Consider the following 24,451-nt stretch of genomic DNA (forward strand, 5'->3'; position numbering starts at 1 on the left):
ACATGGCCTGCAGAGGTGCAGGCAAGACTTGGAAGGAGGCAGAGCCTGCACAGCCCTTGTAGCGCATGGACTGCAGCAGTGCAGGCAAGACCTTGGAGAAAGCAGATCCTGCACAGCCCTGTGTAGAGCATGGACTGCAGCAGTGCAGGCAAGACCTTGGAGAAAGCAGATCCTGCACAGCCCTGTGTAGAGCATGGACCACAGTTGTGCTTTTAAGACCTGGGAGGAGGCAGAGCCTGCACAGCCCTGTGTAACGCATGGACTGCAGCAGTGCAGGCAAGACCTTGGAGAAAGCAGATCCTGCACAGCCCTGTGTAGAGCATGGACTGCAGCAGTGCAGGCAAGACCTTGGAGAAAGCAGATCCTGCACAGCCCTGTGTAGAGCATGGACCACAGTTGTGCAGGCAAGGCCTGAGAGGAGGCAGAGCCTGCACAGACCTGTGTAGGGCATGGCCTGCAGCAGTGCAGGCAAGATCTTGGATGAAGCAGGTCCTGCACAGCCCTGTGTAAAGCATGGCCGGCAGCAGTGCAGGCAAGACCTGGGAGGAGGTAGAACCTGCACAGCCCTGTGTAGATCATGGATTGCAGCAATGCAGGCAAGACCTGGGAGGAGGAGGAGGAGGAGGTGGAGCCTGCACAGCCCTGTGTAGAGCATGGACTGCAGCGGTGCAGGTAAGACCTGGGAGGAGGCAGGACCTGCACAGCACTGTGTAGAGCATGGAATGCAGCAGTGCAGGCAAGACCTGGGAGGAGGCAGAACCTGCACAACCCTGTGTAGAGCATGGACTGCAGCAGCACAGGCAAGACCTGGGAGGAGGCAGAACCTGCACAGCCCTGTGTAGAGCATGGACTGCAGCAGTACAGGCAAGACCTGGGAGGAGGCAGGACCTGCACAGCCCTGTGTAGCGCATGGACTGCAGCTGAGCAGGTAATACCTTGGAGAAAGCAGAGCCTGCACAGCCTTCCGTAGAGCATGGCCTGGGAGGAGGAGGACGACGCAGAGCCTGCACAGCCCTGTGTAGAGCATGGCCTGCAGCAGTGCAGGCATGACCTGGGAGGAAGCAGAGCCTGCACAGCCCCGTGTAGAGCATGGACTGCAGCAGTGCAGGGAAGGCCTGGGAGGAGGAAGCAGAGCCTGCACAGCCCTGTGTAGAGCATGGCCTGCAGCACTGCAGGCATGACCTGGGAGGAAGCAGAGCCTGCACAGCCCTGTGTATAGCATGGCCTGCAGCAGTGCATGCATGACCTGGGAGGAAGCAGAGTGCACAACCCTGTTTAGAGCATGGCCTGTAGCAGTGCATGCATGACCTGGGAGGAGGCAGGACCTGCACAGCCCTGTGTAGAGCATGGACTGCAGCAGTGCAGGCAAGACCTTGGAGAAAGCAGATCCTGCACAGCCCTGTGTAGAGCATGGACCACAGTTGTGCAGGCAAGGCCTGAGAGGAGGCAGAGCCTGCACAGACCTGTGTAGGGCATGGCCTGCAGCAGTGCAGGCAAGATCTTGGATGAAGCAGGTCCTGCACAGCCCTGTGTAAAGCAATGCCGGCAGCAGTGCAGGCAAGACCTGGGAGGAAGTAGAACCTGCACAGCCCTGTGTAGATCATGGGTTGCAGCAATGCAGGCAAGACCTGTGAGGAGGAGGAGGTGGAGCCTGCACAGCCCTGTGTAGAGCATGGACTGCAGCGGTGCAGGTAAGACCTGGGAGGAGGCAGGACCTGCACAGCACTGTGTAGAGCATGGACTGCAGCAGTGCAGGCAAGACCTGGGAGGAGGCAGAACCTGCACAACCCTGTGTAGAGCATGGACTGCAGCAGCACAGGCAAGACCTGGGAGGAGGCAGAACCTGCACAGCCCTGTGTAGAGCATGGACTGCAGCAGTACAGGCAAGACCTGGGAGGAGGCAGGACCTGCACAGCCCTGTGTAGCGCATGGACTGCAGCTGTGCAGGTAATACCTTGGAGAAAGCAGAGCCTGCACAGCATTCCGTAGAGCATGGCCTGGGAGGAGGAGGATGCAGAGCCTGCACAGCCCTGTGTAGAGCATGGCCGGCAGCAGTGCAGGCATGACCTGGGAGGAAGCAGAGCCTGCACAGCCCCGTGTAGAGCATGGACTGCAGCAGTGCAGGGAAGGCCTGGGAGGAGGAAGCAGAGCCTGCACAGCCCTGTGTAGAGCATGGCCTGCAGCACTGCAGGCATGACCTGGGAGGAAGCAGAGCCTGCACAGCCCTGTGTATAGCATGGCCTGCAGCAGTGCATGCATGACCTGGGAGGAAGCAGAGTGCACAGCCCTGTTTAGAGCATGGCCTGTAGCAGTGCATGCATGACCTGGGAGGAGGCAGGACCTGCACAGCCCTGTGTAGAGCATGGCCTGCAGCACTGCAGGCATGACCTGGGAGGAAGCAGAGCCTGCACAGCCCTGTGTATAGCATGGCCTGCAGCAGTGCATGCATGACCTGGGAGGAAGCAGAGTGCACAGCCCTGTTTAGAGCATGGCCTGTAGCAGTGCATGCATGACCTGGGAGGAGGCAGGACCTGCACAGCCCCGTGTAGAGCATGGACTGCAGCAGTGCAGGGAAGGCCTGGGAGGAAGCAGAGCCTGCACAGCCCTGTGTATAGCATGGCCTGCAGCAGTGCATGCATGACCTGGGAGGAAGCAGAGTGCACAGCCCTGTTTAGAGCATGGCCTGTAGCAGTGCATGCATGACCTGTGAGGAGGCAGGACCTGCACAGCCCTGTGTAGAGCATTGCCTGCAGCAGTGCAGGCATGACCTGGGAGGAGACAGGACCTGGGAGGAGGCAGGACCTGCACAGCCCTGTGTGGTCTGCAGCAGGGCGGATGCACCCAGAGTGGCTGTGTGGGCCTAGAGTGGGAACCACAGTACCGGGGCTTATATCTTGGGATGGCGGGGGTTGGGGGGGGCTTTTAGGGGCGCGAGTAAGCTGAGGGGCAGGCGGCCCGGGGGTGGGTACTCACTGGTATAACACCTCAGGCCCAGCTTGTGCTAGGGATGGCTATAAGGGAGTGGAGCTGGGCGTGAAGGCCGCTATGGGCTGAGGGATGTATTAGGCTGTGCGCCCCCCTCCACACGAATAAAATAAAGATGGGAGATTGGGAGTGGGGTCAGAAGGATGGGCTGCTGGCGATCATACACGGGTTGGGGGCAGGGGGGTAGGAAGTGGCTAAAGGGGGCATGCATAGGAAGAAAGCAGGGAAAAGACGAAGACTAGGCAAAGAGGGTGAAAGCAACATGCCAGAAGGGGGGAAGGGGGCAGTGCGGTGGGAGCGGGGGTGGGGGGAAAGCAGGGAATGGCGCAGGAAGAGAAGACTCGGGAGCGGAGAAAAGAAGAAAGACGGGGCAGATGAGAAGTAAAACAGTGACAGGAAAAGGGGGAAAGAGACTTTCAACGCTAGACATTGGGAGGGAAAGAGACGAAATAGGAAGGGGAGGAGAGAGGACGTGAGAGGAAGTGGATTGGGAAAGAGGGTAAATGGGATGGGACGAAATAAAAAAATAAGGGGGACTGGGCGGTGGGAGGGGTCAGTGCATGGGAGCTCGGAGAGAGGAGGTACGGAGGGCGGGCCCTGATAGCGCGGCGCGAGGCGGTAACCAGGGACAACCGAGCAACAGAGGAGGGAGGTGGAGAAGGAGGGAGAGGCAGAGGGGAGGAGACAGAGGAGGAGAGGCAGAGAGAGAGGAGAGGCCGCGAGGAAAGGCGCACAGCGGAGGGGCGCAAGGAGGACCCTCACCCAGGACCAGAGACAAGCGTCCTTCAATCCGGCCACCCCCTCCAGGACACTCCCACTCCTCCATCCGCAGACCCCACCCCACCCCCGGATCTGCCGCAGAGGTGGGTCGTCGGCCCAGACCACCGGATTAATGACCTGAGCCCGTGCGGCCCCCCGGACTCCACGCAGGATCAGGATGGGGAAATCCAACAGCAAGCTGAAACCCGAGGTGGTGGAAGAGCTGACGAGGAAGACTTACTGTGAGTATTATCCCACCCGCAGAGAGCAACCTCTAAACGCGGAGCTGTCTAAACCCAGGCTCTCCCAAAACACACCACGAAAACAGGGCAGGCACTATTCTATTACCGCCACCCCACAGAGACCACCGCCAACACCCAATCTGAAGCGACGCCCGCCAATCAGCATCGCCACAATCCCCCCTCCCCCCCACCCACCCAGGGACCATATACCTACGCATAATGATGCCTGCTGTCACCCCCAACCTAGAGGTCCCCAACAAACTGCAGCACCTTGTGAACAGCAGTACCTCTTGTGTTTTCTCCTCATACAGAGAGACCCCCCCTAAACAGATATGTATCCTTCAGTATCACCCCATTTATCTTACCCCCAACGGGGGCATGTCTGGTATACTCATCAGTCTTTACAAAAAACTGCACACCTCCAAGCAAGACCCACTGTTTAGCTCTCCTTTTACCTACCCACACCCAAAAGATAGCCCCCCTCCACCCCGGGAAGACCTGCTGGGGGTACCAGACCCTCTGCGTATCCCCCGAAGACCAGCCCTGGCATAAGAAGACTGTCCCCCGCGACCCCCCTACACCAGATCTCCCCCTAAGGACACCCCTAGGGGTATCAGCCATAGCAGCAAACAGCACCTCCAATTACATAGGCACAACCTTCTAATGTGAAAATGCTAGCCAGTGTGCCATGGGATAACGCATCCCTGCCCCCGTAGGCCACATAGCAGGGACCCCCCACCCATACTACAGTGGGTTTGCTGATTCCCCTCCCTCCGGCCATGGACCTGCTGCCCCCTCCCCCACCAGTGGACTTGCTTCTCCTCCACACTGAGCCAGTGGACCTGCGCCCCCCCCCAGCCAATGAGCCCCGCTGCGCTGCTCTCCCTGCCAGCCAGCGGGACCCGCTGTGCTACTCTCCCTACCAGCCAGCGGGATCCGCTGTGCTACTCTTCCTACAGCCAGCGGCAGGTGCTGCTCTGCTCTCCCGGCCAGCCAGCGGGACCTGCTGCGCTGCTCTCCCGGCCAGCCAGCGGGACCTGCTGCGCTGCTCTCCCGGCCAGCCAGCGGGACCCGCTCCTCTGCTCTCCCGGCCAGCCAGCGGGACCCGCTCCTCTGCTCTCCCGGCCAGCCAGCGGGACCCGCTGCGCTGCTCTCCCGGTCAGCCAGCGGGACCTGCTGCGCTGCTCTCCCGGCCAGCCAGCGGGACCCGCTGCGCTGCTCTCCCGGCCAGCCAGCGGGACCCACTCCTCTGCTCTCCCGGCCAGCCAGTGGGACCCGCTCCTCTGCTCTCCCGGCCAGCCAGTGGGACCCGCTTCTCTGCTCTCCCGGCCAGCCAGCGGGACCCACTGTGCTACTCTCCCTACCAGCCAGCGGGATCCGCTGTGCTACTCTTCCTACAGCCAGCGGCAGGTGCTGCTCTGCTCTCCCGGCCAGCCAGCGGGACCTGCTGCGCTGCTCTCCCGGCCAGCCAGCGGGACCCGCTCCTCTGCTCTCCCGGCCAGCCAGCGGGACCCGCTCCTCTGCTCTCCCGGCCAGCCAGTGGGACCCGCTCCTCTGCTCTCCCGGCCAGCCAGCAGGACCCGCTGCGCTGCTTTCCCGGTCAGCCAGTGGGACCTGCTGCGCTGCTGTCCCTGCCAGCCAGTGGGATCTGCTGCTCCACCCTGGCCCGTGGACCCCGCTGCTCCCCCCACTACTCCCCTTTGGGATGGCTCTTGCTCATTATTCAAATGTTTTGTTGAACGCGAGACATCGATTGGAACCCAGGAATGTAATTCCACCAAAATGCCAGGGGTAGCAGAAGTGAGATCACATGACCCTTGACCTCTGATGACATCACAGAAAGGGATGTCATTTGACCCCACCCTGAAGTGACATCACCGGAAGCGATGGAACACAACCTTTCACCCCTTGACAAAACAGGAAGTGACATCACATAGTATTGAGCCTAAGTACACTATGAACAGTATGGTTCCGATATCACTGTAATGTGATGTACATTTCATACAAGAATGGATCACCTTATGTATCGGTAAGATCAGTGTGTATAGCCCCATATTGCCAAATTACTATGAATGCAAGCAGGTGTCCAAGGCCAAATCATAATGATGTGTTAGAACAAATATACATATACTATGACCCAACCTGTGTTGGTACTCATCTATACCTCCGCAGGATAAAAGGCTGAGTTGGCCTTTGCTGGGATTCATACCTTGAACCTGCAGATCACACACAATTCACAGCAATGAGCGCTCCACCCACGTAGCTATCTTACCGGTTATAGTAAAATTAGCAATTACATGTCTGAATGTTCTCAAAGTCAGAAAGCAGATTACACTCTGTAGTGGATACCATTAAACTGGCAAACTGAGATTTAACAGTAGGCCATTTCATCTGCAGTCCTGGTGCGAAGTTGTCCACATGTCAAGCCTGCGTGGATCGACTTTTCAGGCTTCAGAGGTTGGCAAAATACAATTTTGAGCGTTCATAACTGTGTATTGAAGAATTTAGAGTAGCGCAAGTGCACTCGCACAGCATCCCATACTCTGGGCCACTCGTTACCTCATACATGCAAACAAACATCCTGAACAGCATGCCAGGGAGATGGGAAAGATGGACATATTACAACAAACCATTTATTGTGGCACAATGACACCAAGGGCCACTTGATGTTCTATGGTCAAACATTTCTACACTGTACACAAGCTTTTAGGCACAAGGATTTTGTCAAGTGACCGAGGACACCGAGATGGAATGTCTTGTGATGATCATAACAGAGACAACGGCAGAAATAAAACCTGCTATAAATGCCACGTCCGAAAAGCTAAATACATGGGACCTGATTCACAGAAGCCTTTTATAATGGCACAATCCCATAGGAAAACGCTGTGAGAATCAGATCCATAGTCCAGAAGGGATGCTTATTCTACTCTAAATGCTTTTTGGAGGATTGTGTCTGCATTGTGAATTTGAGGTGTTTAAGAACAGATTAAATCAGCGACTCACCCCTGAAGTGTGCCTGAAATAGACCTTTAATGAGTCTAGTGATTATTGTATAGAATTCCAGAAAGACAAATTATGTGTTGTTCCTATTCGTTCTTATTTAGGGTCAGTGCTCAAAGTGTTACACTTGTGGAGGCCTGAACAAGAAAGCTAGCCACTCCCGGAACAAAGAGCCATATGGCGCTGGCCACAGCCCAGGAGCTTCCATTTAAAAAAAATTAAAGTTTTTTAGGAGTAGCAAGGGAGACCATGGGGGCAGCAAGAGAGACCATGGGGGCAGCAAGGGAGGCCTCGGGGGCAGCAAGGGAGACCTCGGGGGCCTCAAGGGAGACCTCGGGGGGGGTAGCAAGAAATGACTTCCCTGTTGCAGCCTATGAGCAGATCTCAGGTCCCTGATGGCCTGAGTGTCTGATTGGCCGATGGCGCATCCCAGCTGTCTATCATGGAGGGCCCCACGCGCCCTGGGCACGCTGCCAGCCTCCTCCAAGCAATGCCAGCGCCTGTGTGTGCAGCCCTCCGCTCGTGCAATGCCGACCTCCTGCCTCGCACCCACCCACCCTGCAATGGAAGCCTTCGGCCCCTCGTGCAATAGCTGCATCGTGCCCCTCGTGTATTATATCCCCCCCCCCCCCCCGGGGGCCCTGGCTGTTTCCTTTCCTCGTGTAAATTATCCACCCCGCCTCATTGTGCAATAACCGCCTCTCGCGCCCTTGCTGGGCAATGCCTGCCTAACTCTGCCCCCTTGTGCAGTGCCTGCCCCCTGGTGCGTTTCCTGCCCCAACCCCCTTGTGCGTGTCCTGCCCCCTGGTGCAGTGCCTGCCCCCTGGTGTGTTTCCTGCCTCCAACCCCCTTGTGCGTGTCCTGCCCACTGGTGCAGTGCCTGCCCCCTTGTGCAGTGCCTAATGCCTGACCCCTGTGGCGTGTCCTGCCCCATGGTGCGTGTACTGCTCCCTGGTGCGTGTCCTGCCCCCTTGTGCAATGCCTGCTCCCTGGTGCGTGTCCTGCTCCCTTGTGCGTTGCTTGACCCCTGCCCCCTTGTGCGTTGCCTGCCCCCTTGTGCGTGGCCTTCCCCCTGGTGCGTTGCCTGCCCCCTGTCCCCTGATGCGTTGCCTGCCCTCTGGTGCGTTGCCTGCCCCATTGTGTAGTGTCTGCCCACTGGTGCGTTTCCTGCTCCCTTGTGCAGTGACTAGTGCCTGCTCCCGTGTGCAGTGCGTAGTGCCTGGTGCCTGCCCCCTGGTGCGTGCCCTGCCCCCTAGTGCGTGTCCTGCAGCTTGGTGCGTGTCCCACCCCCTTGTGCGTTGACTGCCCCCAGGCCCTTGGTGCGTGTCATTCCCCCTGGTCGAGTGCCTGCCCCTTGTGCGTGTCCTGCCCCCTTGTGCGTGTCCGGCCGCCTGGTGCGTGTCCTGCCCCCTTGTGCAATGCCTGCCCCCTTGTGCGTTTCCTGCCCCAGGCCCCCTGGTGCCTGTCCTACTTCCTGGCGCCTGCCCTGCCCCCTGGTGCGTGTCCTGCACCCTTGTGCAATGCCTGCTCCCTTGTGCGTTTCCTGCCCCCAGGCCCCCTGGTGTCTGTCCTGCCTCCTGGCGCCTGCCCTGCCGCCTGGTGCCTGTCCTGCCTCCTGGCGCCTGCCCTGCCCCCTGGTGTAATGCCTGCTTCTAATTCGTGACCATTTTCCCATTCTTACTCATCACACCACAGCCTCATACTGCAATCGCGGAGTGGCGGGCGGGAGGGGGCGAGGGGATACGGTAATGTGAGTGCCACCCCCACCCCTATAGGAAGGGGACACGCCATTGGGTCCGATCGTGCTCCGGTCTGCCACTCCGGGGGTGGGGGTGCTTTCTTGAACCCTTTCCTGCCTGGTGTCGGCCTGCAGAGGCCCACGCCGCACGCAGGAGGAGATGGCGCTGGAGGGTCCAGGGGTGCGGCACATGGGGGGGTGTGCGGCTTCTGGCGTGGCCCTCCTTGCCAGGTGGCAGCAGACGGTCGGCTGACTGGCAGCGTCTGATGGTATACTGGGCAGAATCCCAGCCCGGGAGAGGCCAGGAATTCCCCGCGCGCATCTCTTCGGGCTGCGTCACGCGATGCCTGCACGAGTGTGCACGAGTGTGCGTGCAGCCACGTGGCTTTTCCTAGCATACATCTTTTTCTGTGTACTGTACATTGCATGCTATTTGGGGAATTTGTAGAGCGCTTATTGACAACAGTGTGGCTTCGTGGCACCGAGTGGCCACTCAGTAGCTCACTCCTGCACCTGACCCTGAAACATGTCACACGTGACTGTGTCCACAATGACAGTGGAGCTGCAGCAGCAACGCACAGACTAAAGGCTGTCCAGACGTGTCACCAATGCGCAACGGGCAGCCGCCGTGTGTAGTGTGTGCCTGAGGTGTGGCCAGTGGGGTCAGAAATGCCCACCACTTAGTGACGCTGTGCAAGAGGAGGGGGTGATTGAAGTGCCAGTCTGCTTGTACCCAGACACATCTTTGCAAACTGTGGGCGCTGCCTTTCTTCGCTTTATAACCGGGCTGCCTCCTGCCTGCTGTTGGGTGGGGGATGACCGTGTTGGCAGAGGGGGGAACCTGGGCGCGTGTACGTGTTGCTGTGTGCAGGGCCACTGCTGCCTGCAGTGTGTTGCCGCCCCCCCCCACTTACACCCCATGGCGTGGACTGATGCTCCCACGAGCGCAGCCGATTCATTAATCCATTGCACCTGGCCTTTAGCGCCTTATGATCGATCGCGTTTAGCCATGACTCGATTGACGCGGGCTTATCGATCACTGATGACCACCCTCCCTGTAATTGATTATTCCATTGCCTGGCATTGCATTACACGAGTGTTCTAGCATTCCTGTACTCAGTGGGTTAATCCGTTCTAATCGTTGCATTAAGGGATTCTAACTCTACTGCCCCCTTGTGACTAGTCCTTTGTGATGGTGAACACTGGGGGTCATGCCGGCTTAGTCTCTTGCGTCTCCCACATACAGCGCCTGGAGGCCATGGAAATGGCAGCGGTCTGCGTATAAATCCACATGCAGCAGTTATCCATTGTAATTGACACCTTGAAGGGATCAGCCCACTGTGATTGGCCCTCTCATCTGCTCTTCTATTCCGTAGCCTGAGATTACACCAATGCACTTGGGTCATTTCTGGGATTAGGCCCAGATCAGTGATTGCAATCGCGATTACTCCACTGTAATCCAGCGCAGTAGTGCAACAGCGCTTTGATAAAATGAGGATTACTCCTTGGAGATGAGCTGGTGCACTTCCTTAGCGTGCAGTACTTACCGCTGTTTCTCTCCGTCAGATTGCCATCAGAGGACAATGAGGCCTACAATAAATTCCCAATCCATCAGGAGACCTGATGGAGACGCGAGCCCAAGGACGCGTGTCCATCAGGAGATGCAAGCCCAAGGACGCGTGTCCATCAGGAGACGCGAGCCCAAGGACGCGTGTCCATCAGGAGACGCGAGCCCAAGGACGCGTGTCCATCAGGAGACGCGAGCCCAAGGACGCGTGTCCATCAGGAGACGCGAGCCCAAGGACGCGTGTCCATCAGGCGACGCGAGCCCAAGGACGCGTGTCCATCAGGCGACGCAAGCCCAATGACGCCTGTCCATCAGGAGACGCGAGCTCAAGGACGCCTGTCCATCAGGAGACCTGATGGATATGCGAGCTGAAGGCCACGTGCTCACCAGGAGACCCGATGGACACATGAGCCCAATGACGCCTGTCCATCAGGAGACGCGAGCCCAAGGACGCGTGTCCATCAGGAGATGCGAGCCAAGGACGCGTGTCCATCAGGAGACGCGAGCCCAAGGACGCGTGTCCATCAGGAGACGCGAGCCAAGGACGCGTGTCCATCAGGAGACCTGATTGATATGCGAGCTGAAGGACACATGCTCAACAGGAGACCCGATGGACACAAGAGCCCAAGGACGCGTGTCCATCAGGAGACGTGAGCCCAAGGACGCGTGTCCATCAGGAGACGCGAGCCCAAGGACGCGTGTCCATCAGGAGACGCGAGCCCAAGGACGCATGTCCATCAGGAGATGCGAGCCCAAGGACGCGTGTCCATCAGGAGACGCGAGCCAAGGACGCGTGTCCATCAGGAGACCTGATGGATATGCGAGCTGAAGGACACGTGCTCAACAGGAGACCCGATGGACACATGAGCCCAAGGACGCCTGTCCATCAGGAGACGCGAGCCCAAGGACGCGTGTCCATCAGGAGACACGAGCCCAATGACGCCTGTCCATCAGGAGACGCGAGCCCAAGGACGCGTGTCCATCAGGAGATGCGAGCCCAAGGACGCGTGTCCATCAGGAGACGCGAGCCCAAGGACGCGTGTCCATCAGGAGACGCGAGCCCAAAGACGCGTGTCCATCAGGAGACGCGAGCCCAAGGACGCGTGTCCATCAGGAGACGCGTGCCAAGGACGCGTGTCCATCAGGAGACCTGATGGATATGCTAGCTGAAGGACACATGCTCAACAGGAGACCCGATGGACACATGAGCCCAAGGACGCCTGTCCATCAGGAGACGCGAGCCCAAGGACGCGTGTCCATCAGGAGACGCGAGCCCAAGGACGCGTGTCCATCAGGAGATGCGAGCCCAAGGACGCGTGTCCATCAGGAGACGCGAGTCCAAGGACGCCTGTCCATCAGGAGACGCGAGCCCAAGGACGCGTGTCCATCAGGGGACCTGATGGATATGCGAGCTGAAGGACACGTGCTCACCAGGAGACCCGATGGACACATGAGCCCAAGGAAGCGTGTCCATCAGGAGACCTGAAGAACACACGAGCCCAAGGACGCGTGTCCATCAGGAGACCTGAAAAACATGCGAACCAAGGATGCATGTCCATCAGGAGACCTGATGGATACGCGAGCCGAAGGATGCGTGCTTATCAGCAGATCTGACTGACATGTGACCCAAAGACATGCGTTCGAGATCTTGACTGCGAGACAGACTAGCCGTGGGTCAAGTGGTCCGTTTTCCACACCTTGGAAAAGAATGGCAGACTAGGAGAAAAGTGATCCGTCAACTCGGGCGATCAGCCCCAACTAGAGATCGCACCTAACCTGTCGGCGACGCTGGCAAATGTATTCAATGACCAAACTCATCAAATGGTAATGAAAACCATTCCTCTTGAAATAGATAACAATTCACACCTGGTGTGTACATCATTTAATCAAATGTGCAGGAAGATGCCAATTGGCCAATGCATTTCGGACCCTATTGCACTTCATCAGGGAAAAATCTGGCCTGCACCATAAAACATGTCACTACAAGCATAAAAGCAAAGTGAAACCTCTATGGTCTTAGTCTCCTAAAACAGAAAATGCATCTACAAACGTACAAGTCTTCTATCCAGCATGGTGGATCTGTCGAGTCTTCTATCCAGCATGGTGGATCTGCCGAGTCTTCTATCCAGCATGGTGGATCTGTCGAGTCTTCTATCCAGCATGGTGGATCAGTCGAGTCTTCTATCCAGCATGGTATCCAGCATGGTGGATCTGTCGAGTCTTCTATCCAGCATGGTGGATCTGTCGAGTCTTCTATCCAGCATGGTGGATCTGTCGAGTCTTCTATCCAGCATAGTGGATCTGTCGAGTCTTCTATCCTGCATGGTGGATCTGTCGAGTCTTCTATCCTGCATGGTGGATCTGTCGAGTCTTCTATCCAGCATGGTGGATCTGTCGAGTCTTCTATCCTGCATGGTGGATCTGTCGAGTCTTCTATCCAGCAAGGTGGATCTGTCGAGTCTTCTTTCCTGCAAGGTGGATCTGTCGAGTCTTCTATCCAGCATGGTGGATCTGTCGAGTCTTCTATCCTGCATGGTGGATCTGTCGAGTCTTCTTTCCTGCAAGGTGGATCTGTCGAGTCTTCTATCCTGCATGGTGGATCTGTCGAGTCTTCTATCCAGCATGGTGGATCTGTCGAGTCTTCTTTCCTGCAAGGTGGATCTGTCGAGTCTTCTATCCAGCATGGTGGATCTGTCGAGTCTTCTATCCTGCATGGTGGATCTGTCGAGTCTTCTACCCAGCATGGTGGATCTGTCGAGTCTTCTATCCAGCATGTTGGATCTATCGAGTCTTCTATCCAGCATGGTGGATCTGTCGAGTCTTCTATCCTGCATGGTGGATCTATCGAGTCTTCTACCCAGCATGGCGGATCTGTCGAGTCTTCTATCCTGCATGGTGGATCTATCGAGTCTTCTACCCAGCATGGTGGATCTGTTGAGTCTTCTATCCTGCATGGTGGATCTATCAAGTCTTCTATCCAGTATGGTGGATCTGTCGAGTCTTCTATCCTGCATGGTGGATCTATCGAGTCTTCTACCCAGCATGGTGGATCTGTCGAGTCTTCTATCCTGCAAGGTGGATCTGTCGAGTCTTCTATCCTGCATGGTGGATCTATCGAGTCTTCTACCCAGCATGGTGGATCTGTCGAGTCTTCTATCCAGCATGGTGGATCTGTCGAAGCTACAGCAGCCAAGCTGTCCGCTCCATCCAAGACCCGTCCCACTAACTCCGACTGGGAGAAACTCCCTCAGCAATCATCTCTTTGCTCTCGGGGACATTGGGCGCGTATATCTTCCACCCATTAAGGATTTCATTTTGTCATACCGCTTAAATATTTCAGCCAATTAGAAGCCCAGAATATTTTTTGTTCTCTGACTGGCTGATCAAAGCATGCACAATATTTCAGCCTTCTAATTGGCTGAATTATTCCCATGCTTGACAAAAAAAGGTACTTGGATGTATTGCGCCCTGAATGGTAGACTGGCCTGAATTCCACTCCGCCGGCACAGCGGAATCATGGCCGACGGTTCAGTCACCCATGCGGAGATGGTAACCAGTGGGCAACCAGAGAGACAGTTCATAAAGGACATTTGCTGAGTAGATGGACCTCCGTAGGCCCCCTAGTCCCCTGGCATGATGGCCGCAGATTTCATTTTGAGATGAAGTGGGGCTGAGCCCTGAAGGCGCTTCTTATTCAAATCCAAGTGTTGGAACCTCACTCTGTCTTCCAGTAGCAACTGGTGAAGCTTCCTCCAGACCAGAGACGCTGCATCCTTTTCCTGAGCCCGATCGCTAGAGGAACCCTAGTATTCGGTGGCTTTCAGAATTTAGCGGATGTTCGGTGCTCCGACGTATGAATAACATCTTACTGAGATTTGAAGATCATGTAGGCTGCTAGCATATATTTTTAATCCTACTAAATACTTGTAGTTATGCAACATTTTTCTTGATCAGACACTGGCATAAGCTGCCAGCAGGATTTTTCTTGATAAGCGGGGCATGACCTGTTAATGAGAGATCTTGATCCTGCATAGGCATAAGTGGCTAGTGAGATTTTTCTGGATCATACGTAGGCATAAGGTGACAGTGAGATTTATCTTAATTCTGCATATGCATAAGTGGCTAGTGAGCTTTTTTTTCATCACGTTTAGGCATAAGCTGCTAGTGAGATTTTTCTGGATCGCACGTAGGCATAAGGTGATAGGGTGATTGGTCTTGATCTCGCATAGGCATACGTTGCTAGGGACGGTTGTCTTGTTTATGTTTAGGCCTATGCTGCTATGGAGCTGTTTCTTGATGCTGCATAAGTATAAGCTGCTAGTGAGATTTTGTTTTTATCGTGGAACTGCATAAATTGCTAGTGAGATTTGTTCTGATCCTACACAGGCATCCGGTGCTAGTGAGAGTTTTCTTGTTCCTGCATAACCAGCTTTTTCTTGATCATGCTCAGTTGCTAGTGAGATTTGTCTGGATCATATTTGGGGGATGAGCTGCTGGTGAGATTTTTTGTTGATGTTGCATAAGCTGCTAGTTAGATTTGTCTTGGTCATGTATAGGCGTTAGCTGCTGGAATCCATGAGTGACTCGCAGAGGTTTTTTGAAAGCCTGTGAGCTATTTCCATGCCATCAATATTTTGTTCCAACTCACTTGCCTGAAGTGGTCGTCTGACGAATCAACTTCCGGGGCACCGGTGGTCCAGGGTTGAATATCGGTTTCTAACATCAATCAACCCCACACCTCTAGTACACCAGAAGGGATCTGAACAGATTGGAAACACAAGCAAATTATAAATCACCTTGTCCAATTTTGGTAACGTGGTCGGAACGGCAGGCTTATCTCCGAAAGGTTGTGGATCGTTGATTAGTTGCAACACAGTGAAAATACATTTATTGCCCAATGAGAAAAGGTACTCTCCAGTCAAGGTTGTATAAACATATCTACTTCATTATTATCACAACAGACACACTACGAAATAAAACCCACCCTGTGAAGGAATGCCGAGGACAGACCGTTTCAAAGAAGGAAAAGGGATGCACTCCGGATAATGACCGAATAGTAGTCCGTATAGTAATTATTCACAATAGTACAATGATACATGGTTTCAACACAAAGGGAGCAATGGATTGTAAAATGTCACTAGGGGCCTTCAGAGAAGGACCAGGGGATAGAACCACAATGTACCTTGTACTCGGGGTCGAGTCGGCTTTAGGGCGCTTTGCAGCTTCTGAGACGGGAGACAGCTGCAGGTATCAAGCGGCAAACAGTTTGACAAGCAAAGCTAAATGGATGGCTGGCTGCAGGCTGGCCTACACAGCAACTCTGGGTCAGGAATCGTTCCTCTGTGCTGGTTGGTGGTTCTGAAGTACTGGTTGAGGCATCTCGGATGGCTTTAGTGACTGCGGCATAACAACAGTCAGCGGTGCAATCGGTTGAAGCTCGCAGGCCTCGACTGGCTCGAAAATGTCCTTTAAGGTGGACGTCGGTGGATGTTTTTCGACGCACTCCTAACTTCTTCACTGGGCTTGTGTCGTCCTTTAAGGTGGACAGCCCTAAACTGAGGAGAGTGTTGCAGGCAGCTGCCTTGTCCTTGGTTCGGTCCAGAGACTCTCTGGCACTGACCACCTGGGAAGCTTGCTGAAGAGCTGAGCAGGGCATGCTGTGTGCTGGCTGGATACCGGTTCTGGAGCTGAGACGGGTCTACTGGATTCTTTAACTCCCTCTGTTCCCTAGGAGATGTTTAGGGGAGGGATCTTGCTTCTCTCTTGGATGTCCTGGCCTTCCTTCACTGTCGGAAGATGTAAGGCAGACTGTACCTTCAGCATGGGTCCAATGATGAGTTCCTCTTGTTATTCATTGCAAAGTCTTCAGATGATAATAAACGATAAAGCCAAATGGGCCACAGGGATTGGTGTAGGCTAAGCCTAACTTAATGAACCAATCCTGAGTCCCCACCAACAATCTACTGTAGGCATAAGGTCATAACCAGAGTGCTTTGCACCAGAAAAGGTAAAGGGGTGAAAACATGTAATGCTGAGTCTCACCCATCTTCCTGTCTATTGTGGATCGAAGGGTCTCTCTGATTTTAAAGGAGCTCTCTGTTGTCCTGGATTAAAGCAGTAGGTCTTCCTTGAAGCTGCAGGGAGACAAGACTTTTTTGGTGCCATCAATCCACATACTCATACCTTCTGAATGGAGTCCCCCTGTGGGGATGACTACTGTAATACACGCAGTCCCAGACATGATATTTCACTGTCAAATTGATACCGAGGGCATGAGCTGGCTTCAGGTTCACACAGTGCATCTGAAAGGTTGTTGGGTCTGACTGTCTCCTTTTCCTTTGTTAGTCTCTGCCCCCAGGCCCCATGTGGGCATGTTTGAAGTACACCGTTTTAGTATGTTAATCACTGCCACCATCTACAGAGCTAGACAAAAGGACAGGGTGGATCCATGGAAAAATGTTTAGTTAATTAGGCTGGCCATGGCAAGAGGAAGGTTGTGTCCTCCTTCTGAGATTACATGGTGTATTCCTGGCTGTCATATCCCAACTAAATACAACAGGGAGACAGCACTTGCAGGCTATGTCCACCCAGAGTACACAGGTCTGTGTATGTCGAATAGTGAGCATAAGAAAATGTATGCGGTTTAGCCCCACACATTTTCTAGAGGTTGATCTACCATCATTGAATTTCATTTAAAATTTCAAAAAAGCCCAGGCGAGCGCACATCCACCGTGCGGATGGTCAAATTCCTCACAAGCTGCTTGTGGACTCCCCATCAGACTTCATAAAGGAGTGCTCCTATAATTTTTAGCTTGAGTTCAAGACACCCCTCAGTGATGGAACTCTTCTGTACCCCCTTGGAAAGTCAAGAGGCAGAGCCAAAGAAGATGACCTGGCTTTTTGGGCAGTTGTCACCAGCTGATCCACCTACAAGCTTCGATGCCAGAAAAGTAGTCTGTCGCCATGGCACTGATAATAGAACTCTCGTCTACGCCTCCGATAGTGCTATCTTATAGATGGAAATAGGATGTGGCGATAGCGGGGTCTCTGAAATGCTACAGTCGAGGAAGGGCCCAGTTGATCTGCCTGGCTGCGGTCAGACAGAAAATAAAGTGAGCCAGTGCAAGATTCCACAGAGGGCCGTTGCCTGGTCCGCTATGTGGCAGAGCAGTGTGGGATGTGCCCTTATGCTGAATGCCGTGGCCCACTCCACAAGGAAAATAGTGGCATAGAACAACATAGCACAGCATTTGGGGGCCGCCCAGTGAGCCATGCTGTTGCTGAGCTTGGGGTGCGGGGGCACAGGTCGCGTCACACTCTGGGCTAGCCTAGATGACCACGCTAGCTCAATATACACGATTATCATGCTGCTGAAGGGGCATGCTGCACACTGCACTAGCAGGAAGATAGAAACATGTGTTTTAATGCATTATACAGCAGCCTTTCCGAGTAAAAATTGGCTATGAAGCCAGAAGAGCTTTTGCAATTGCTTTGCAGGGTAACACCAATCCAAAAATCCAATGCATGCAAGTCACCAACACTGCACAGAAGCATTAATGCTTTAATTAATGTAATGTTTTGCCATTAAAAATGCCATTCCACAATGAAAACATGTCCAACTGGCTGCACAATGTAGACCAGTCTAGACATGTAATAAACATATTACAGTAAAACATGCCATGCCACATTAAGACTTACCTAGATGGGTTGCACCAAAATGCCAGTAGAAGCAATAAAAGTTATCATGGTTATTTTATCACAGATGCTCAGAAAAATATGCAATGCTGCAGTAAGAAACCGCTAGACTGGCAGCATGCAAATGCCAGTCTAGCCAGATAATTACAATTAGCAGGACTGCTTTATGAGAGATGCCCAGTAAAGAAAATCAAGCCAGAGTAAGAAATAACTAGACTGGCTGCACCAAAATACCTTTCCAGCCACTAATGACACATCTCATGCCAATATAGCCTGGACGTGTTAGACCATTACGATTTAGCGCACAACCACTGCCCTGCCCCACCCCACCCATCCCCTTTCCCTTCCACCCCCTACCCCAACCCCCAAAATCAGCTACTTGGCCCAGAATTGTCTCCACGTCCCACGTTCTCATCCTAGTACTTACCTATGAGGCACCTTGCCTCATAGTTAAGTACTGGGACAAGGAAGAGTAGGACTAGGAGTAAGGAGGATTACCAAGAAGTAATCCAGGCGTTAAGCACAAGCACACACACCATTCACCATACACACACACAGACACAGCTACCCATACATTTACATGTGCACCCTTTCACCATACACTCACACACAAACACCCGGTCAGCCACCCCACTCATTCACACATTACATTACATTATATGCGCATACATACACACACTTGCATGCATGCACACACATTTACACAAAATGGATTTTCTTACCTTTTGAACCGGTTGGTCTAGGGATGGAAGTGGATATCCCAAATAAAAACAATGTCTTAGTTATGCCACTTCTAGCAACGCAATATTCGCCATTGGAAAGGAGGTCCCTAGCTAATAGTTCCTCCTGCATCTTCAAAGACAAGCTCACATACCTTCTCTTGGCTTAATCATGAAGACCGGAAAAGGGAGTTTAGACCTTCAAATCAAGACCTAGGCCATATTCAAGAGAAGCTGATGGCAGTTCTAAATACCCCCCTTTGAGCATACAGCCTTTTGGGTATCGTGCATGCAATGGATGGGGAGGCAGAATAACTCTGACACCAAATAATCAAACCAACTCAGGGAAATGGCAAAGCTACTGTTTTATTAACAATGATCTAAAACAGGGAGTTACAACGGACATCAACGAATGGTCGCTCGAACTCACAGTGCATTTCTCATAAAAAACATCCTTATATGCAGAAAATACGTCGGCAGTCATACTACGTGGCAAATAAGAAAAACCTGTGAGGGATTGTGATAGGTTCAAGGGGAACATCTAAGTATACTTTCTATAAGGGCTGGGAATGTGACTGGCTATTTGCCGTTAGGTGGACAACATATACCTACCTCTAAAACATGTCATCTTCAATACTGTTAAGTACACGGTATATCATTGACTCTCAAACTATAAGGCCCTTCGTTACATGGCCCTCTACAATTGGTTGGCACGCTCACACCATGCCTGGATCACTCGGTTCACTTAGCAGCACGTAAGCTCAGACTCAGGTGCCAGGAGGTGGACTTGACTTTACCTCCCCACCCAATTAGCCCAACATCTCTCATCACCCATGCCTTCTGCCATGAAGATTGTCTTTGAACTTGGCCTTGCAAAGTATTCTTGTCTCTGGGAATATATGGAAGTGCAAGCACTCACTATCATCCTTCTAGAACTCCACGCTCCACTCTATTTCCATCTTTGGTTCACATGACAGGAGACCATGATTTGGTCAATTTCGCAGCATTTAAATGTTTTAAATGAATAACGCTTGGCACGCTTGGTGTTTTTTCTTTACACCTTAACAAGGGATGATTTAGCTTCTTACGTTCACTGCCTCCAAGAATAGATAACCGACGTTGGCTGCTTCAGCTTTGATACCAGGCTAGACAGCCTCGCCATTAGTTTCCACGATCTCAGCTTATTCTTGCTGCAACACAGTTCTCACCTTTTCTCTCCATCGGTCCTGCCTTACTAAATTCACAACACTGATGTCCAGTTTCTATACAATGGTGGCTTCACCTGCAGTCTGTCACTACATATATCCAGCTTCTGAGGTTACTTAATCTACTTGCGTTACAGTATCTGTATAGTTATTTAACGGCTTGCATTTTCTGCATTGCTTCGCACACATGCAATCTTCTTTTCGCATATGAAAGTTTACTCGATTTGTAACTTCGTCATCAGTTTCTGTAAGATCCATGCATTCTCTTCAGCCAGTATCCTCAGTGCATTACGCTCGTCATTCGTGACGTCACCAGTTCCTCTTTCTCAGTTTTCATATTCTTTCAGGGAGTTCCTTCCTCAGATTATCATCTCTTCGGGAATACATTCGATAGGGCTGTCTCAGTGGGTACCTTCTTTCGAATACTCGCAGTTGTATGGTCACAACTGCTGGTGTTAAGCATGGCACAATCTCAGGCTTCCAAAATATAGGAGGTGGGGGGGGCGGGATTTCCTGCAGAGGCATGTAACTGCTCCTCTATATTTTCCCCTTCACCCAATTATACGAATCGCTCAACAGTGCCCTAGAAGACCAATCCACCGTAATTGCAATGTTCCAGACCAAAATGAATGGCCTGGAATGTTTTGTTGCAAAGGTGGAAGAAAGACTAAATAAAGAAACTGAAGCCTCTCTTCAATGGCAGAAGCGCCCATGTGAAATGGCGAGTCGAGAGTCCACTGACGAGGCGCTCCCAATGGACGCAATCTAGGAGGACTGTAAGTGGATGAGGATGCCACGAGCTGGCAGAGAATGGTAATAAACAAAGACTGAAGTCCCCCAATTCGAATCCCCTCGTGCAAGCTGGCCATACGGAAGGATCGGAGGTGATGGAAGTGTCAGCTGTCTCAATATCCCCAATCCATGGCTCAGTAAAGGAGACAAACATGTTTTCTATATTTAAACCGGGCCCCACACAGGAGGCACTGGTGGTGCTTAGCGGATCTCAAAGTTGAAGGGAAACCAACAAAAATATTCAAACAACGCGGAAAAGGAATTCGAATGGCTGAAGAGCCTTTCTAAGAAATCGAAGGACTCCACCATTCCTTGATATGAGGAAAACGTCAAAACGTCTCAGAAAGGAGTTTGTGCTGCCACGAGAAGCTCCTCAACGGATAGAACCTGTCCCAAAGGTATTACCCAAATTGACCTTTCACAATTGATCTTTTGTCCTAATTGACCTAATTATAGTGGTCCTAATTGACCTTCTGCACAATTGACCTTTATATTATTTTAGTTATTTTATATATGTATTGGGTTAGTTTTGGATTATAAATAATATAAGGGGATTGGGTAGGGGTTGTGGTTTTTTTTGGATTGGATGGGGATTGCGGGGGGTTTCCCCCTGCATATATGTTCTAATTGACCTTTTAAATTAAGTCAATTCTACCGAGGTCAATCCTCCCAAGGTCAATTGTTAAATGGTCAATTAGTATACATCCGCCCCAACTACCATTGATTTGAGAGGAGAGTAATGAATCCACTCCAGAAACATGTCTAAGCGACCTACTAGAAACAATGGATCGAGAGGAGGAAGATGAGGAATACAACAATGTAAGCAGATCTGACGGGGCTGAAATTGGAAGGCAAGTCGGTCAAATCTGCCCTAAACAACATGGGCAACAGAATAGCAAATCCATGGTTCATGTAGAGCACTTTATTGCCACACAATATAATTGGCTGTTTAAAACAATGGAGGAAAAAAGACTAGCATTGGGAGAACTACGAGGGACGTTAGACCAAACTAATGTGGAAACGCCCAACAATAAACCCAGTTTGAAACGGCAACTGAAAATGCAGCAGAGAACTAGAAAGCAGACTAACTCCAAACAGACGGTACCAAAAAAAGATCTAAAAGGCTACCTGGAGAGAAGTCTATCTGGCCCTAATGCCCCTTTTCTGAATTGCCAGAATGTTATGAAGCTCCTGCGCTGGGATACTTAACCACGAAGATATCAGGGTGGTTAAAATCGTGGTAGAGCAAAACATGGATTGGGTGATTCCCCACCTCGACTTGTCAATAACCAAGGAGAACTTGTTAGCCCAGAGTGATACATTATTACCCTTGGGCTATGAACTTGGTGATCATCAGCAGAGGATTAAAGTAGGCAGGGCTTAGTACTCTAACACTAATCCATGTGAGCAGTAAAAAAAAATCCTTAGAGTAATACAAGAAATCCTGAGGGTAATAAAAGAAATCCTGAGGGTAATAAAAGAAATCCTGAGGGTAATGCAAGAAATCCTGAGAGTAATAAAAGAAATCCGGTTGGGGTGCAAACTCGCAAGAAAAAGCAAGCGCTTTTTCCTAATAAAGATCTGCCTCCCTTAAAATTCACTGTCGAGAACCAAAATGCCAAGCAGACGAGCAATGCCAATCTCCAACCTGAGGCCCTGAGCCAACAAACTGGGGCTGGCTAGTTGGGACATTGGGCAATAACAATCAGAAATAGACCAGCCGATCTCGAGAGGAACATGGGCTTCTTATAGGATCCTGGAATACGAGAGGGTTCAAAGCACTATTCAGTGAAAATTCAGGCACAATGGGGCGGTATGACATCTTATGCTTCCAAGAGACTTGGCTCAGGTCCAACCCCTCATGCGAAGGCTATGAATCTCCTCTAAATCCTGCATGCAAAGGATTTCTAGGAAGACCCTTCTCTGGACTTTTAGCATTGGTAAAGGTGGATGCAGGGCTTACAATGATTAGCCAGGAGAACCTGAGCACTTATGAGTAAGTGATAAAGGTCAGTAGGGGAACCCTTCCGGTGACAACCAAGTACCTTCCAGTGAATGTGTATTGGAGGGTTAATGTGTGCTGCCACGTGACGTTTATCACATCGATAATGAATGCTATAGACCAAGTCATGATTGAATGGGAAGATTGCTGCGTTGTTATAGGCGGGGACCTGAACACTCATTTGTTGACTGGTGATGGTTGGCCCCTGAAAGAATGTCAAATGGATGAAAGCGCTCGACATTGGGTCCCAGAAACATCTGCTAGAGAAATATTCATGGCAAATGCACAAACAGAAGGTGATCGGCCGGGGGCCTGCACGTGGGGAAGAGGTCTGCTGAGATCCTGTCTGGATCACTGCTTTGTATCTGGTAACATGATAGAAGGATTGGCAGATTTAAAATAGTAAAACAACCTGTCAGTGATCACGATCTGCGTGACATCTGTCGGGCTCCACCGCGGATGAAAATGGGTCCGGTCGAGGTAACCTGGGGGAGAAATCGGTTAAGGATCTGACAACCTGAGCTTAGGAATATTGCTTCACAGTTTGAGTCCTATATTGGAAAGGATCAGAGTAACTCAGAATATCTATGGATCCTTAAAGATTATAATGTAGAACGCAATAAAAGAGAGCATCCTGACAGAGTCCCGAAATATGCCTATGAACCTACGCTCGTGAATGCCAGAAGAGTACAGAGAGCTGATGTTAGGAAATTAGGGAGGGAATTGGGTCCAGGAAATGATGACATGCTACGTGCCCATAAACAGACATTCTGCAATTGGCTATTGGCCCCGAGTGCCCTGAGAATGCAAAGGGACACTGAGAAAATGTTGGAAGCCATCTGCCCAAAAAAACACAAGAAATCTGTGGAACCTCCTCAATAACAGAGGCTACTTTAGATCGTACAACATGATGGGACAAGTAACCGAAGAACGATGGGTATCCCACTACTCTGCTCTGTTTGCCAACTTTCAGGGCCTGAGTCAAAGGGAAGACGGGAAGGATGGTAGGAGCTGGTATTTCACATTGGAGGAGGCAGATATGAGACTCGTGATAGGGAGACTCAGTTCGTCGAGAGCAGCAGGTGCTGATGGGCAGTCTAACAAGGTATTAAAAGAGAATCCTGAGGTATTGGGAGGATTGGCCACATCCATGTTCAAACAGATGATGCGGTCTAAGCAAATTCCATCTACATTGCGGGAAGCCATCATAGTCCCCATATTCAAGAAGGGCGATCGAGGCGACCCAAAAAACTACCGCCCGATCACCCTTTTGTATTCCCTGGGAAAATTCTTTGTATCGGTTTTGTTGCAAGACTTGAATGCTTTGGCAACAAAAACCAGTAGATTGGACCCTAGACAAACTGGGTTTGTGAAGGGAGTGGGGACCTCTTTGAATTTATTCCTTATTAATATGTTTAAGCAGAGAGCTCTAGAGTCGGGAGCCTGTATTTATATGGCCCTTGTGGACCTGGATCAGGCCTTTTACTGTGTAAATAGAAAGCGTATCTGGAGCAAATTAAGGAAATGCAATTGTCCGATCGACCTGGTTGAGGCCATAAAGGCCCTATAGTGAAATACTTCAATACGGGTTCGACTATCTGCCAACGGCCAGCTCTCAAGAAAAAATTATACCTTTTTGTGGGCTGAAGCAGGGATGTACCTTGGCACCCTTACTATTCAGCCTGTATGTGCCGGATCTTGGGGAATCTCAACAAACAGTTCGAGTCTTTTCTCCGAGGATACATTC

At 51.9% G+C, this 24,451-nt stretch overlaps 1 protein-coding gene across 1 annotated transcript in view; it reads left to right on the plus strand.

Moving 5' to 3' along the window:
- The first annotated feature begins 3,685 nt into the window (after positions 1-3,685).
- The window catches only part of NCS1 (neuronal calcium sensor 1), a 441,477-nt gene continuing 420,711 nt past the window's right edge, over positions 3,686-24,451 (plus strand). The window contains exon 1 of the mRNA XM_069609260.1: positions 3,686-3,986. Within this exon, the coding sequence (XP_069465361.1) occupies positions 3,923-3,986 (64 nt within the window). The 5' untranslated portion in view covers positions 3,686-3,922. The remainder of the gene's footprint in view (positions 3,987-24,451) is intronic.

Source organism: Ambystoma mexicanum, chromosome 8, assembly GCF_040938575.1.
Source record: "Ambystoma mexicanum isolate Mex_15411 chromosome 8, UKY_AmexF1_1, whole genome shotgun sequence".
In the NCBI taxonomy this organism is placed as follows: domain Eukaryota; kingdom Metazoa; phylum Chordata; class Amphibia; order Caudata; family Ambystomatidae; genus Ambystoma; species Ambystoma mexicanum.